Raw genomic sequence first — 15,100 nt, forward strand, 5'->3', positions numbered from 1 at the left:
CAGAACAGAAATAAACACTTTCACAGCGCCGCAAAGAAAGCTGGGTTCTCTCAAACTTTGTCAATTAACGTTAGTTAGTTACAGATTTTCAATCAACATTGTGCAAGTTGGGCACTATGTACAGTCTATGGTTGGGCAACGGGCTTCCCCCAACCAGAGGTGTTACCCAGTCAGCTGCATCCCATTTCAGAATCAGTTTTATTGCCAGATATGTGAATACGAGGAATTTGACTCAGGTTTGTACATTGCTCACGATGTGCTTACTTATACAATAATACCATAACACAATAATAAAATAAAATCAGAAACAAACTACAGAATAGACAACAATAATATACACACTATGAATAAAACAATATAGACATATTGACAAATAGCGCAGTGGTTATAAATGCAGTAAAAATCAGTGCGCTTCGTGACGTACAAAGTTCTGACGTCAATGGTCACGTGGCATGTCATATAAGCGCAACACGCTGTGTCAAAGGAAAATGAGCGTTGACGTCGCATAGCAAATGTTGGACTGTGGTAAGTCTCTCCTACTTATTAAACCATTTTTTTGTATTTTAATAGAAGCATTGTTGTAGAATAACTTGATATTGATGTTTACCATAAATTCCAGCTGGTTGGTTTATCTTTAAACAGAATTCCGAAGGGCTAACGTGACCGAGTTGATGGCTAGCTTAAATGTGCCATTAAATTGAGAAGCTAAGTAACTTAACGTTACTGGTTAATGTCATTGTTAATGTCAAACTAGACCGTGTTGGCAAGTGGTAACGTTAACATTGTCATCGTGGAAGAGTAATTTAGTTGTAATATTTGGAGTCTTCCATATATCAGTTAAAATCCAGTCCAAATGTGAGGAGTTGGCTAATGGTAAACAAGCTAACTTTAGCTTGATGTACTGTAAGTTAGATATCCCTGCCGAACTATTCGCGGGCATTCCTACAAGAACGTAGCAAATTAATGTAGATTTACTTTCACAGCCCTTTCAAAAGTGTTTGGCAGTCATGTTAGCTAAGTTACATTAATCTTGCTTTGTTAATGCTTGTATGTTCCTGAAATGTAAGTTCCTTTGAATAAAAGCGTCTACCAAATGAGTAAATGTAAAATTGACAGTCTTGTCTCAGTAATGTTAAGTTAAAGAAACATTGCTATAGGTGGTGGACTTGACAAACTGTTATGTTTCTTTTAGAAATGGGTATGAAATAAGCCCCAGGGCTAAATTGAAGACTGATGTTGGTATTGATAAGGTGGTGATGGAACAGTGGATAAGATGCATGCCTTTGGTGTGAGACCTGGGTTCAAGTCCACTTTAACACCAATTTGTCCCTGAGCAAGACGCTCCAGAAGTGTGTGACCTCAGACATATATAGCAATTTTAAGTCGCTTTGGATAAAAGCGTCACCTAAATGAATGTAATGTAAGCACACCAAGCAAAGTCAGACCTTGGCACTGAAAGGGCGGTGGGGCCAGTAAAGTTAATCAGGTGGAGTGTATTTCATCTATGTAATAAATACATTTAGACATTTAACTCATGCTTTTATCCAAAGTGACTTACAATTGCTATATATGTCAAAGGTTGGCACGTCTCTGGAACAACTAGGAGTGTCTTGCTCAGGGACACATTGATGGATGTTTCACAGTTGAAATTGAACTCAGGTCTCTCACACCAAAGGCATGTGTCTTATCCACTGCGCCACAACCAATAAGTATGCTCATTACTGGTTGTAGATTTATTTAGCAAGTTTAGCTTTTGGGTGTAGTTTATTCAAAATCTTACTCTACTTGTTGTTCACAGATGTGATAATAACAATGTTCCAAATGTGGAAACATTATGTGGAATTGCATGTTTCTTTATTGGAAAATTTAATCCCCACGGACATTATTTTTATTTCTAAATGTACCTACTTTGCCTCGACTTCTCCCTTCTCTCACACACCTTTTACCTCTGGTCTCTCACTGCAAACACCCCGGCTTTCCCCGCCCCTCTCTCCCTGCCTGCTCCCCCGGGTTTCTCCACAAGCAGTAGGTTATGTTTTTATAAAGTCGCAGATAAGACACAGAACTCGTAATTTTTCTGGATATTTCCACCCGTGATTCTTTTTCACCGCAGCAGGTGCACCGCGTGCCAGCTTGTTAATTACCTAGCCTATCATCGTCCGTCCCAGTGATTCATTGTTGACATCGTCCAATGCCAGAGTGTGCAGTTTGGGACAAACGGTAACTGCATTAGTTTAAATTTCTCAAAACCTGAAAATCAACAAGGTCCGAGCTTATCAATAATGCTATCGAGACTAGTGGATCCTATAATGTAACGTTATGTCTCAAGCGTCTAATCTAATAAACAAGCTAAATAGAAAGCTGTCTGTCTGCAGCCTTAAAATTTGGCACATTGTTGTGGACTGGCTGAGACAAACCAGCCGCTTCTCCTTCTACCAGGTAATGTTACCTGCAGGTAGTGAATAACAGCAGAGGGGAGGAGGAAGATGAGGAATGATACAGACTGAGTTTTTGTTCTTTCTATACATCCCTCAGTGTTGTAAACATCAGTGTTGCTGCTCTGGAAACATTTAGCTGTATTTAAAATATTAATTTCTAATCCTATAAATAACTTTAATTGCAGTTAATATGCACACTTCAATATTATTAATATAGTTTTATTTATTGCAAGTCATGTCATCTCAATATAACAATGTTACTGCATTTTTCTCATACCATGCAGGCCTACCTCATGCCCGTTGGGTCTGGTCTTACCAAGCATGAAGGCGTGACAGGAGGACAGCTTCTGGCTGTTCTAGCTACCTCACCTCCTCTATCTACACTGACACACACAGATCCAGATCAGAATGTCTCGGTCCAGTTCCCAGATGAGACGCTGCGGAGCGTTTAACTGCTAAACATGATCGTAGCTGTCATCGGTTCCGCACAGGTAACAGCTGATCAGGACTCAGCTCTGCAGAACCTTGAGTCTGGTTCTGCTGGTTCTGATCTGGGTTGTGTTCAGTAAGCGGGTCTCTCTGTGTTGCAGGAGCTGATGTGTCACATGATGATGGGGAGTCTGGTGATGTTCAGGACGGACTCTGTGCTCAGCATCCTCAGTGAGAAACTCCGAGAGGACACCTGTCCTCGCGGCTGTCGTCTTCAGATAGGACAGAGGTGAGAACTGACAGGTGAGGACGGTATCTAGGTACCTGTTGAACAGCGGTTGTGTCAATGTCATCAGTCTTCACAGTTCCGTTAGTAACTGGCTCAACGGAAATTTGATATTTAATGTCTGCTTTGTGAAACCAGGAAGCAGCTTTGTGTCTTCGCCAAGCAGGAACCTCCAGGTTTGAAAAGTGAAGCCTGTGATCCAAATATGGTACCCCATGGATGTTCAGTCTGTGGCCAGGTCACCTTTTTTCTCTCAGCTGGACAGGTAGGCTGGAATAAAATACAGCTGCTCGTTACTTTCTATAAATTGAACTAAAAGACGTTCTGTTAGCTTACAGTCTGAAGGGGAGATGTTTGTTAACCTGCTTCACTTCTCCAGCCGTTGGGAACAGACTCTTGTTGTTTTGGAGAAGCTGAAGCATTTATTACCTGACATACTGACACCGTACTTTTACTGCCAGAATATTTTCCTCCTGAGATTCACTGTCACTTTACTCGAACAATCAAACACACTGAAACCTCCATATTAAAGAAGCTGCTCTGATAACACCGGTCGGGTAGATGTCCTGCAGGGTTTCCACGGGGTCTTAAAGTCTAAAATTCGCTTAAGTTTTTGTTCTAGATCTTAAAATTTTTTAAAAAGGTATCTTCTAACATCCATGTAACGCTACCTCTAATGCTCACTGAAATAGCCCTGCAGCGCTAAAGAATGTCTTGTTTTTTTTCCATCCCGTGGTGGTGTCGTCCTTTCTGTCTCTAGTCCAAATATAATTCGCTGTATTACGACTACAAAGACAAAAGGGCAGCTTTGGTGTTATTGCCGCAAGTCTATTTCGGGTTGTACCACAGAGATAAAATGGATTTATTCTTCAGCTATGGGGAAGTGAAACCTTATCGGTTCTTGGATGGAAACATATTTGAAGCCTACTGTCGCTGCTTAATGAATAAGCGCCGCTATTAATATTTCACACGATCATTAATGATTTTCAGTAAACTACAGTAACACTCAACGCATGGCTGTCTCCCTTTCCTCGTTCTTCAAAGGACAAGCGAATGTGAGCAGCAGAAAGTGACGGTGAAAGTTAGCAGAGGATAAGATCAGTATTAAGTTGTCAGCTTACAGCTCTGTACTGTACATCTCGATAGTTAAATTAAAGAGGACGCTGTTGACCACAGAAGCTGTGCTTAGAAACATTAAAGCAAATTAGGGATGCAAACTAACGTTAGTCCTCTTAAGCTAATGAGATTATTCTTTTGGATTTTGATGTACAAATGAAATGCTTATTTGTTCATTTCTACAAATAAAGCAGTAAATTAAGACACAAAAGGCAAACATGAATCTATCTATAATGATTCTGAGGTCATGTGTTTTCCTGCCATTATAAGGTGGTGAGGTTCAAAACGGCTTGGTGCTGCACAATGAATGTAAAATCATTGTGGAGAGCATCAAAACTAACCAAATTAATTTTCACAGATCTAATGGCTTAGAATTCAACCCCAGTAGACTTATTTAGCAAGTTTAGCTTTTGGGCATAGCTTACTATTGTCTGCCCCCCCTGAATTTATCCATCAGCAGTAGGTTAAGTTTTATAAAGAAAAAGAATTGAAATTGTTCCATTATCTCATCTACCTGACTTAACAATTTGCATAGTGTGGAACTTCTTATTTTAAACTCTTTATTTTCTTACAATTTTATAAAACTCTACATTTAAAGCTCCCTTTTGATATTATTTAAGTAAAATGTTGCTGATGGAATAAAATTATGCATAGTAGCTTTTCCACAAAACACAGTAAAGTAGTAAAAGGAAATTTTATTTAGCTCAAGATTCAAGTTATCATTTAACACCAGAAAATGTCATTAAGAATCTGGAAATGGAGAATGTTCAACATTATTACAAAAATGATCAATTGTTGCTGGTTAATTATCTGATCAAGCAGTCAATTACTTTGTCTATTCAGCTTTATGCAAGATGTGCCTTATTTTGTGCCTGTTAAATGTAGAAATGACAGATGTTTAAGGTTTTGATACTAATAAAGGGAACTTGAATTGTAATAATGGCGTAGCATTTTTGAGGACTACTATCTGAAAATGGGCATTTTGTAAATTTCAAGTTGACTAGTAGTAATCTTGTTGAGTGAGTCTCTATTAGTATTTGAGTCTAGCACAATTACATTTGAGTAGATTTCCCTCAGAGTATGTTGTGCACAATTACATTTATTGAGTAAAGAATTAGTAGAATTTAATTTTAATAAGCACCAGTGAATCAATGTAATTTAGTATACAGAAATTAAATGTTTTTTAAAATCTATTATATTTAAGTTGAGGTTTACTCAAATATTACCACTACTATAAAAGTTTGAGGTAATCGGTTTCCATACATTTTGAGCATTCTGAACTTATTTGAGTTTACAGTGTAGAGTTAAGAGATAATATACAGTATTTGGTAATTACTATAAAATGAAATGGACCATATTATCAGGAAGTGTTTATATTAAGTATTCTTGCAAGTTAAAATTAAATTTCTAGAATTTAATCTCTCAAATAATTGCCACTAAGATTTTTCTTTTCACCCTGCAATGGACTGGCGAACTGTCCAGGGTGTATCCTGCCTTTTGCCCGATGTCAGCTGGGATTGGCTCCAGTCCCCCCGCGACCCTGTACGTAGGATACGCGGTTGACGATGGATGGATTTTTCTCTTCTTTTATAGGCTGAATAGAAAAAATACAGATCATTATTCTGTTGCCCAAAATAGGCGGGTCATTTTTAAACCTGGTTACATTAGTATAATTACTTTGCAAATACAAACATTTTGGCTTTCTTTGGAGGTTATAACTTTTCTGTGTTTGTGTAAATAATGATGGCTGAATTCCATTTAGCTGCATCAGTTTCAGGGATCTGGTATTGTGCATACACTGTCATGGCTTACTTGGATACAAACCCATACTTAATGTTTAACACCTTTTTTCTTTTCCTACTAAAGTAAGTCATGTCTGGTGTCAAAATGATATTTTTGGCCTAACCTTTAACCACTTATAGTTTACTTATAAGGGCCTAAAAAAAAACAAAAACTTGTAAATGTGTGTATATGAGTCAAATTCCTATGTGTACACATGTGATGTATTTCTATTTTAGCTTTTTCCTAAAGCGTTATCGTCACAAACTGGCATGGGATGTGGCCCAGGACCGGAGGGCTCTGCAGCGGGTGGTTAACCTGCTCAGAAGATCATTGGTATCCATCTCTTGAGCATCAGTGATATCTGTGAGGTGCCTGCGCAGAGCCCAAAGGATAAACACAATTTCATCCTCAGCACTGCTTCAGTGATAGTTTGTTTACCATTTTTTATAATTGACTGTATTAATGGATATTGTCTATGTAGAAGGGAGTTACAAAACTCAATTTCACTCTGTAACTTGTTGTATTGTGTCAATAAGCCTACCTATTATTTTTAAGTCTTAATGCTAAAAGGTTATGGTTTACCTTCTGAGGTGCCATTTTAGAGAGTGAACTAAGTTTTTGTCCTCATAATGCCCTTTGTATTTCTGCCTAACCCAGATATTACACATAATACACTTCTGTGAACACACTGAGGTCACATCCGTAAACAAATACGTCCCATGTGAAGCAGTGCTGAGCGTACCATTTAACTGAGGGTGAAATGGTGCAGAATATTGCATTACGTGTACATTATTTTTTTCCTTAACTAAATTGTGTGCCTTTAGTTTTTTTATATGCATATGCTTACAATTCTATTGTTATCGAAACACATACACCTTGTGTTCGTCCTTGCTTAGCCGTTGAACACCCCTATGTACAAAATGGTTTCGCCTGTTTGCCTTCAGAGCCAGCTGGGGCAACGAAGGACCTTTAAACAGAGAGACGAACTGCACAGGTCGACGACGAATCTTTATTTCAGAGCTGAGCTATATTTGGTGTCGGTCTCCCTTTACGGAGACTTGTACCGGGTAAGAGTCGCTTTTGTTGAGCACACTCTACTGTATTTGAAATTGTGAATCACACGGCTGGTTCTGTTGGCAACTTTTACGTTTATTTGAGTCTGGCATTGTTGTGGAACCGAAACTTGGGCACAGTCGTCGAACTAGCATGTCGATGCGGATGTCGAAGTATAGCTAGCAGCCATGCAGATTTAACCGATTCATACCCAGCTGTTATTGCCAGAGCGTTGTGACTGTTGTGTAAACGCTGTTATGATGTAAACAACAGTGACGAGTTTGACAGCTATGTACAACAAACGTCTTTAGCAGAGAGCTTAATACATTAGTCTTACTGTGGACAGACTTGAAATGTACTGTTTTAAATGTGCACGGAGTTCTTGTTTTGGTCTGCTGTTCACATCACGTGTACCCATTTCTTATGCGTGTGGAAATTTTTTTTTTTTTTCTTCCATGTGCAAAGCTCTGTAACCAAACATTTTCCATGTATTGGTGAGAGACGGTGAGCTGCAGCCAATAAGAAGAGTCCCCGTGTGGTTGGCCCAGCCTTCCTGATCTAATGTTTTGTTTACATTACATTGCAGTCAAATCTAGAAACCCCTGAAGGCTGTCTTTGTTACTGTAACAATATGTAGTCAGAACACCTGTACATATGGAAACTGCATTGCCTATTTTTCCGCATTCGACAAGTTTATAATATTAATGCAGATCTATTGTTTAATTTTTTAATTAATATTATAATAAAAATTTATTATTTATAAATTATTTATTTAAAAAAAAGCAGATATATTGTTACCAGCACATTGCACTCAATGCCCTATCTTACAGTCTACAATAACAGTATATTTCATATCCATCAATACCATTCAGAATGTGTGTGGTTTTTTTTTTTTTTTTTTTGGTTTTTTTTACCTCACACTCTAAACATGCTTCAAATGCTTGGGGATCTTTTGCTTTTGGCAGTAAAAGTCTGTCAACATTTTATTTTATCAAACATTCATACTACTTAAAGAGGATTTCTCTCCCAGTGAAGCAGCAGATGACAGAGTAGACCTAATCCGTAATCAGTTTTCTGGATTGCACTGCTCCCATCACTCAAGATAATCTCTGAAAATTGGCCTGCTGCGTTGCAGTGACCTAGCTGTCAAGTCTAGCAGATGATGCAGTGAATGAGCTGCAGACACAGCCGGGGTACATGGAAGTTGCACGCGCCCCACACCCATCCTCTTCCCTTGAGCTATCTTTAAAACCAAAAGAGCAGCGAGGGAGTGTGCGTTCACTTTTGGCAGCAGATAACTGAGAACAGGAACACTCAAGGGTCACCCTGCCAGCGTTGGATGTTTTTAGATAATATTAGAAAGGCAGAGGCCTACTTAAGAGGAGTTAAAGTAATTAACTAATTACTTAATTATTTAGCAAAGTGGTGGTTTTGGTGATGCGTTGTAATAAGAACATGAACAAAACATCCATGGTACTGAGTCCGAATTTCTGAATAGAGTTCATGTTGGGTCGAGCACAGGGGCCAAAATTAGCACCAGCCACCAATAAAACATAATATGCAATTGGCTAGTAGATTCACATCACCAGCCAAAAACAATCCATAGTGAGTGGCTTGCATACTTTAAGCATTCACTAGCCATTGGCTGGCGGACAAAGTAAATTTTGCACCCTGGTGGAGCACCTTTTAATATCCTCTTTATCTGAAGTTTTTAAATGTAGCTGTTTTATATCTTCATTACTCATTTATTCTTGCGGTTTTATCTTGTCTTCACATTTGTAGTCTTTTGCATTTGATCCTGGCGTATTTTTTTGGAGTATATTGGGACCATGTTTCATGGTGTCTTTGCCCAGTAAATAAGATTTGGATTTTGAATTTCTGAATTCACTCAGTTTGGCTTTAGCTCATATTTTTCTTATCTTGCTAATGGTACCTTTCTTTCTTATGCCATGTATTTTTATTTGTGTGGAGGAAGGACAACCAGGGGATCAGGTGTAACAGGATTGTTGACAGTTGAGAAGCTGCTTTGTTGTCCCATGTTGCCCTGGAGACACAGTGGATCTCAGACAGACCTGGACACAGTGCCCCCTTCTTAATCCTCAAGGAATACAAGCTTTTATTTAAACCTCGTTGTGGAAATAGGTTCTCATTGTGTCCTGACTTTTGGATAGCATTGTCAAACTGTGTGGCAGTGAATAACACTGAAAGTATTTTCCCAGTGAATAACTTCATGCACTCATTAGAATTAAGTGTACAAATAAAAACTAGTATAGTTTGTATTTGATGGTAATACTCAATACTTTTCAACAAGGCAACTGTCTGTTTCCTTGGAGACAGGCTCGCCAACTGTTTAGTGCGGCCGGTGTTTTTGTTACTTTGTTAGCTCGCCTTGGCAACAGCAACTATTGCTAAAGTGAAAAATGAATGCTTGCTGACAAACACACACTCCTTCTCCCTCTAATACAAGCTAGGTCAAACTAAGGTAAAGCTTACTTAGTTTTCTCCTCACCAAGTTATTTTATTTATTTTTTTTATACAAGCTGATAGATTTGTTGTCAGCAAATTCCATGAAAAGACCAAAAACCAACAATGCGTTAGCCTTTAACTTTTTGTTGCTCTTAGCCCCAAACTAATTTTTCCCTACTGAAGTTTTTAAAAAAGCTGAGGGAAGTAGTTATAGCAGATGTTACTCCTTCAGGAGTAAATTGCAAATTTTTGGGGACTATCTTAATCCGAGAATGATACACATTTATTTCAGCACTAGGATGGTTTATGTGTGATCGACTTGAAATGAAATGCATGTGTCTGTGGTTATAAATTGTCATGCAGTGCAACTATGTGGCACATCAATTTGTTTTTAATAGTTTTTGCACAATAATGTGGGTCTATGGCACTGAAAAGTGATATCAGGCTAAAATATAGTATATCACTGGATGTCAGATCTTTTGTTGCTTCCAGTCTGTGTTAGGAATTAAGAACTAGAACTTTCTTGACAATAGCTTCCAAACAAAGGAGGAATGAAAGTCTTTCAAGTTAAATTGCAAACCTCCTCCATCCAAATTTCTGTGAAAGTAGTAACAAACCCATTAACTTGTGACTTGCTGAACAGGTTGAGTTAAACAAAGAATTTAGAAATCCAGTGGCTTTCTGCTAAAGTAACCAAATTCTCTTGTGCAGCTGTAACCCAAGATGCCTTTTAATGATGAGCGACCGGCCTCCATGTCCAGCGGCGAGGACCAAGGCAGTGACGTGGAGTCGTCGTCGGAGCGCTGTGACAGCAGCGACCTGGAGTATTCCCGTGAAAGCTTCACGAGTGACTGCTCTAGCAAGCATTGCACGCCCTCCTGTGAGTTTGCTCAGCGGACAATCTCTTACATTTCTGCGTCCATGATTGTTTTCCTTTGTTGAGATAGGCCTACTAGTTGGTTTGGCTTGGCTTGTGCGCTGTCTCAGATGTGAACATTTATATTTATAATGCTATTTTGTTTGTACTTTTAGTTGGGTATCAGAGACTGTAGTTTTATCTGTAATCACATTCCAAGACTAAGTGCCCTGACTACTGGTATTGCTCAACTTTAACAGTGGATTTTATGCTCACTTTTTAAATTACAAAGCTTATTCAATGTATGTTTCCCACAGCAAGCCCACCAAAAACCTTAACCCTGGATGAAGTCATGGAGTCTGCCAGAGACCTGTCCAATCTCAGCTTTGCACATGAAATCATTGTGAACCGCAACTTCCATCTTGAGACTGACAGCCTACCTCAGGACAGGTATACCATGAAAAAGTTCTCGGTGTCTCTGTTCAGAGATTTTTTCCTGAAACGTGAAGTACGTTAGTGATCAAACCGCTGCTTATTGTATCTATGCTTTGTATAATATATATTTTCACAATATTTTACAAAAGTATGTGTACACCTCCATGGAAAAGAACACAAATGTGAGTCTTACTATGTTGACTGTGGAATAGTAAAAGGGGTCTGGAAATCGACATGGATGTGAGTTTTCAAAGGAACAAAAGAGAGCGGAAATCCAAAGATAGGCTGTTACTTGCCCCCAAACTGCAAGTTAATCAAACAAAAACACTGCTGAATTATTAAAGAAGCAGAGGAGAACCATTTCAAAAACCACGACAGTTCCAAACAAACAGACTAACGAGGAGAAAAATAAACCAACAGGGACATGATGTACATAGATAATTTATAGGGGTTTGTCTAGTAATACTTATGATTTGCATGCAACCTGTTTATAAAGGTTATGTAGCTACTTCAAAGTAAAGTTCAGTTGAGTTCTTTCCAAGAAGATGAGGTAAAACTACTTTCTCCTTAAAATAAATTATGTTAACAGTTTAGTCTCCATATCTAATTTGTGTGTAGATTAGTAATATATAAATTGTATAGAGGCACAACTGTTTAAATATTTCTCTTTGGATCTGGATTGCTTTTTACAGTGAAGAGACAGATGAGAACTAATGCATATATCATACCTCATCTGTTCTATTGTAGTCATTGACATCTGTCTGTCTCTGTTTACTCTTCGCACCACTAGCTGAACTGAACAGTTCACCAGAGTTTACTCTTCAACTAGTTAGTTGAAGAGTAAAGAGAGGGACAGTAAAGTTCACTTTAGTTATTTATTGCAGTGTTGCTGGCGGCAATTCAAAATGATTGCTCAACAATAGGATTGATTGTTTTTTTTAATTCTTAAGAAAATGCATCTCAGTTATTTTGTACTTTGTGCTCCATCCCTGCCAAGTTTGGTGAGGTTGGAGAACAAAGCCACAAGTCAAAGCCCTTTTCTTAAATGGCTATTTTTTCCTGACACATGATATATCCAGCTAAACTAAATCCTCTGCTTTTTTTTTTTGTTTGTTTTGGTTTTAGTTTATGGAAAGTAGTTAGAGATAATGTCCACAAGGCCTTCTGGGACATCCTGGAGTCTGAGCTGAACGATGACCCGCCTGAGTATGGGCATGCCATCAGATTATTGGAAGAGATCAGAGAGGTCAGCACACACAATCTGATACTTACAGCTTCACTAGATCTGTATAAATGACTTTATTGGCATTTTTCCTCACGTTGCAGAACTTTTTTTCATTATCCTAACGACTCCTCTTAAATTCCTTTCGTAACGCATCTGCTTCTCTTTATCTCCTTCTATCTTCTTGCGTGACTGGTATATGTAGAAGGACATTAACAAATTAAGCAACATCACAGATTAATTATACGTTATAAATAATGCTTTAATAAAATGACTGAAAAATCATTTTCCTCTTTGCACAGATCTTACTGTCATTCCTTAATCCGGGTGCCAATCGAATGAGGACCCAGATCATGGAGGTGCTGGACATGGACCTGATTCGTCAGCAGGCTGAAAACGACGCTGTAGACATCCAGGGGCTTGCCTCTTATATTATCACCACAATGGGCAAGATGTGTGCACCAGTTAGGGATGAGGAAATCAAGAAGCTCCGGGAAAGCACAGACAACATGGTGACACTCTTCAGGTAAGGACACACTTGGGACCCTAAAGCATTTAGAAACCTCATGGACAACCCCTCTCATCCTCTCTGCTGAGCTGAGGCAGCTTAGCAGCACTTTCAGCCACAGACTTATCCAGCGGTGCCCTCAAAGTGCTTAGGTGGCTCATTTGTGCCATCTGCCATCAGACTGCACAGCGATGCAGCACCCAACATCTCCCGTCTCTGCTGACAGATTCTATTTTGATTGTATATAGTGTGTATATTTACATACTGATTTTGTATCAATATTACATACTAATTCCACTTTTGTTGTATTTTGTTTTTTTACTTTCCCCTGTGCTGCTGTGCCAATTTGAATTTCCTCTAAGGGGGATCAATAAAAAGACATCTGATCTGACAATATCAATGCTGAGATCAAACACATTGCATTGTCTCTCTGTGATAATACATGAGCTGTGAGTTTCCTTATCTAGTTATTTAATAAGAAGCAAGTCAAGCTCTTCTTTTTAATTTTTTTTACACACCAGGGAGATCTTCCGTGTGCTGGACCTGATGAAGGCAGACATGGTCAACTTTACCATTGATAACCTGAGGCCTGTGCTGCAGAGGCAGAGTGTGGAATATGAGAGGGCAAAGTTTCAGAGCGTCCTGGACAAAACACACAGTGAATAAGAACACAGTTTTCTCCGTAGCTTTTTATTCTGTATGTTGTAATGTCATGTTAAGACCAAACTTCTCAGTCGGTATAACTGTGATAAACTTCATCAGGTGCTTTGGACCATACCACTTTGTGGATAAAGTCAGCACTGGAGGCGCTGCTGTTGGCCGCGATCCCCACAGAACAGACTGAAGGTCAGGGGAAAGGACAGCGAGCGGTGCCTGGCCCCTTTCAGGTCCTCAACGCTGCCTTCCTCAGCATCCTTATATCGGACTATGATAAGAGCCCACTGCCTGAGGTGAGTGTGTTTTGAATTTGTGTACGTAACTTAGAGAGAGACATTGTATTACTTTTGTTTATCTGGAGTTATTTGTATTTCATGTATAAAGTATCATGTTTCCTAATAATCTAATATTTCATGATTTTTTTTTTTTTTTTTTTTTTTTTTTTCCTTTCATCTGAGTTTCTCATTTGCTTTTTTGACAAAAGTTAGATTAGATGATCTACAGTTAGTGATTTTACAAGGCGTTACGTGCTGCCACTATTTCTTTTTGGAAGCAGTGATTTTCCAGAGTCTTGTTGTTAACACGAGTTTGAGGCAACTAAATAGTTTTGCCTAAAAAGGGATGCGCAGATGGAAAAAATCCAGTCTCCAAGTCCATTACCTCAGTCTGAAGGATTTATTAATTAACTACAATAACATGGTTAAGGATGCGAGAACACACTATTTTTCTGAACTCATTACTACACATAAACCCAACCCCTCCTTGTGCCTCAGCTGGAAGTAATGATGACTGTGAATTTTTTTTATCTTATTTTACCAATAAGGTGGTGTCAATCAGAGCCTCTATTACCCCCGTGGCCTCTTACTCAGAGGTTCCTCACCAGCAACAAGAGAGAGAGAACCAGTTTTATCCCATCGACTTGTCTGAGCTTTTAAAAACAGTATCACAAATGAGTGTCCTCCAGCCCACTTGATGTAATACCTACAAATTTTTACTGAAAGTAATAGATTCTTTTGGGTTAGGGTTAGCACTGAGACTGCCCTGCTTAAAGTCACCAATGACCTTTTAACAACTGCCTTTGTGAAGTTAAAAAATGGATGTCAAATAATTTCCTCCAGCTGAACTCAGACAAAACTGAAATCCTGGTCATCGGGTCCCAGCAGATGGCAAATCAAATACTGCCATCTGCTGGTTCCCTAGTAAATCACATTAAGCCTGTGGCAAAGAACCTTGGTGTTTGGTTTGATAGTAATTTAAATTTCGAGCAGCACACCACAAAGCTTGTTCAATCATGTTTTTATCAACTTAGAAATATAGCAAAAATTAGATCTATGTTAACGCTTAAGGACACCGAGACCATTTTACACGCCTTCATCTCATCACGCCTGGATTATTGCAACAGCCTTTTCACCTGTTTAACCCAAATATCTATTGATCGACTCCAGACTGTCCAGAACTCAGCTGCCAGGCTTTTAACCAGAACAAAGAAATATGACCACATTACTCCTATTTTAGCTTCATTACACTGGCTCCCAGTATGTTTTTGAATTGACTTTAAAATTCTATTGATCACTTTTAAAGCTCTTCATGGCCTCTCGCCGTGTTATATTTCTGACCTTTTAGTCCCATACGCACCAGCACGTACCTTGAGATCCTCGGGCAGAGGTCTGTTGTCTGTTCCAGAGTCTCGACTGAAAACTAAAGGGGACAGAGCGTTTGCTGTCAGGGCCCTGAGGCTCTGGAACAGCCTGCCCGAGGAAATCAGGTCGGCTGAGTCAGTGAACTCTTAAGTCCCTTCTTAAAACATACTTTTATAGGAGAGCCTTTCCCGATCTTATTTGACTTTATTTTA

At 38.9% G+C, this 15,100-nt stretch overlaps 1 protein-coding gene across 4 annotated transcripts in view; it reads left to right on the forward strand.

Moving 5' to 3' along the window:
- Nucleotides 1-457: 457 nt before the first annotated feature.
- The window catches only part of tcp11l2 (t-complex 11, testis-specific-like 2), a 17,643-nt gene continuing 3,000 nt past the window's right edge, over nt 458-15,100 (forward strand). The window contains exons 1-10 of one of the 4 annotated variants that reach the window (XM_046072008.1): nt 458-525; nt 2,723-2,929; nt 3,029-3,170; nt 3,292-3,418; nt 10,282-10,450; nt 10,744-10,876; nt 11,987-12,107; nt 12,386-12,609; nt 13,113-13,249; nt 13,354-13,541. In XM_046072008.1, the coding sequence (XP_045927964.1) occupies nt 10,294-10,450; nt 10,744-10,876; nt 11,987-12,107; nt 12,386-12,609; nt 13,113-13,249; nt 13,354-13,541 (960 nt within the window). In that variant the 5' untranslated portion in view covers nt 458-525; nt 2,723-2,929; nt 3,029-3,170; nt 3,292-3,418; nt 10,282-10,293. Of the gene's footprint in view, nt 526-2,722; nt 2,930-3,028; nt 3,171-3,291; nt 3,419-6,968; nt 7,119-9,461; nt 9,587-10,281; nt 10,451-10,743; nt 10,877-11,986; nt 12,108-12,385; nt 12,610-13,112; nt 13,250-13,353; nt 13,542-15,100 lie in introns of those variants that run through there. The other 3 variants (XM_046072010.1, XM_046072009.1, XM_046072011.1) reach the window with 3 other exon arrangements.

The sequence above is a fragment of the Micropterus dolomieu genome, linkage group LG16, assembly GCF_021292245.1.
Source record: "Micropterus dolomieu isolate WLL.071019.BEF.003 ecotype Adirondacks linkage group LG16, ASM2129224v1, whole genome shotgun sequence".
Classification (NCBI taxonomy): Eukaryota; Metazoa; Chordata; class Actinopteri; order Centrarchiformes; family Centrarchidae; genus Micropterus; species Micropterus dolomieu.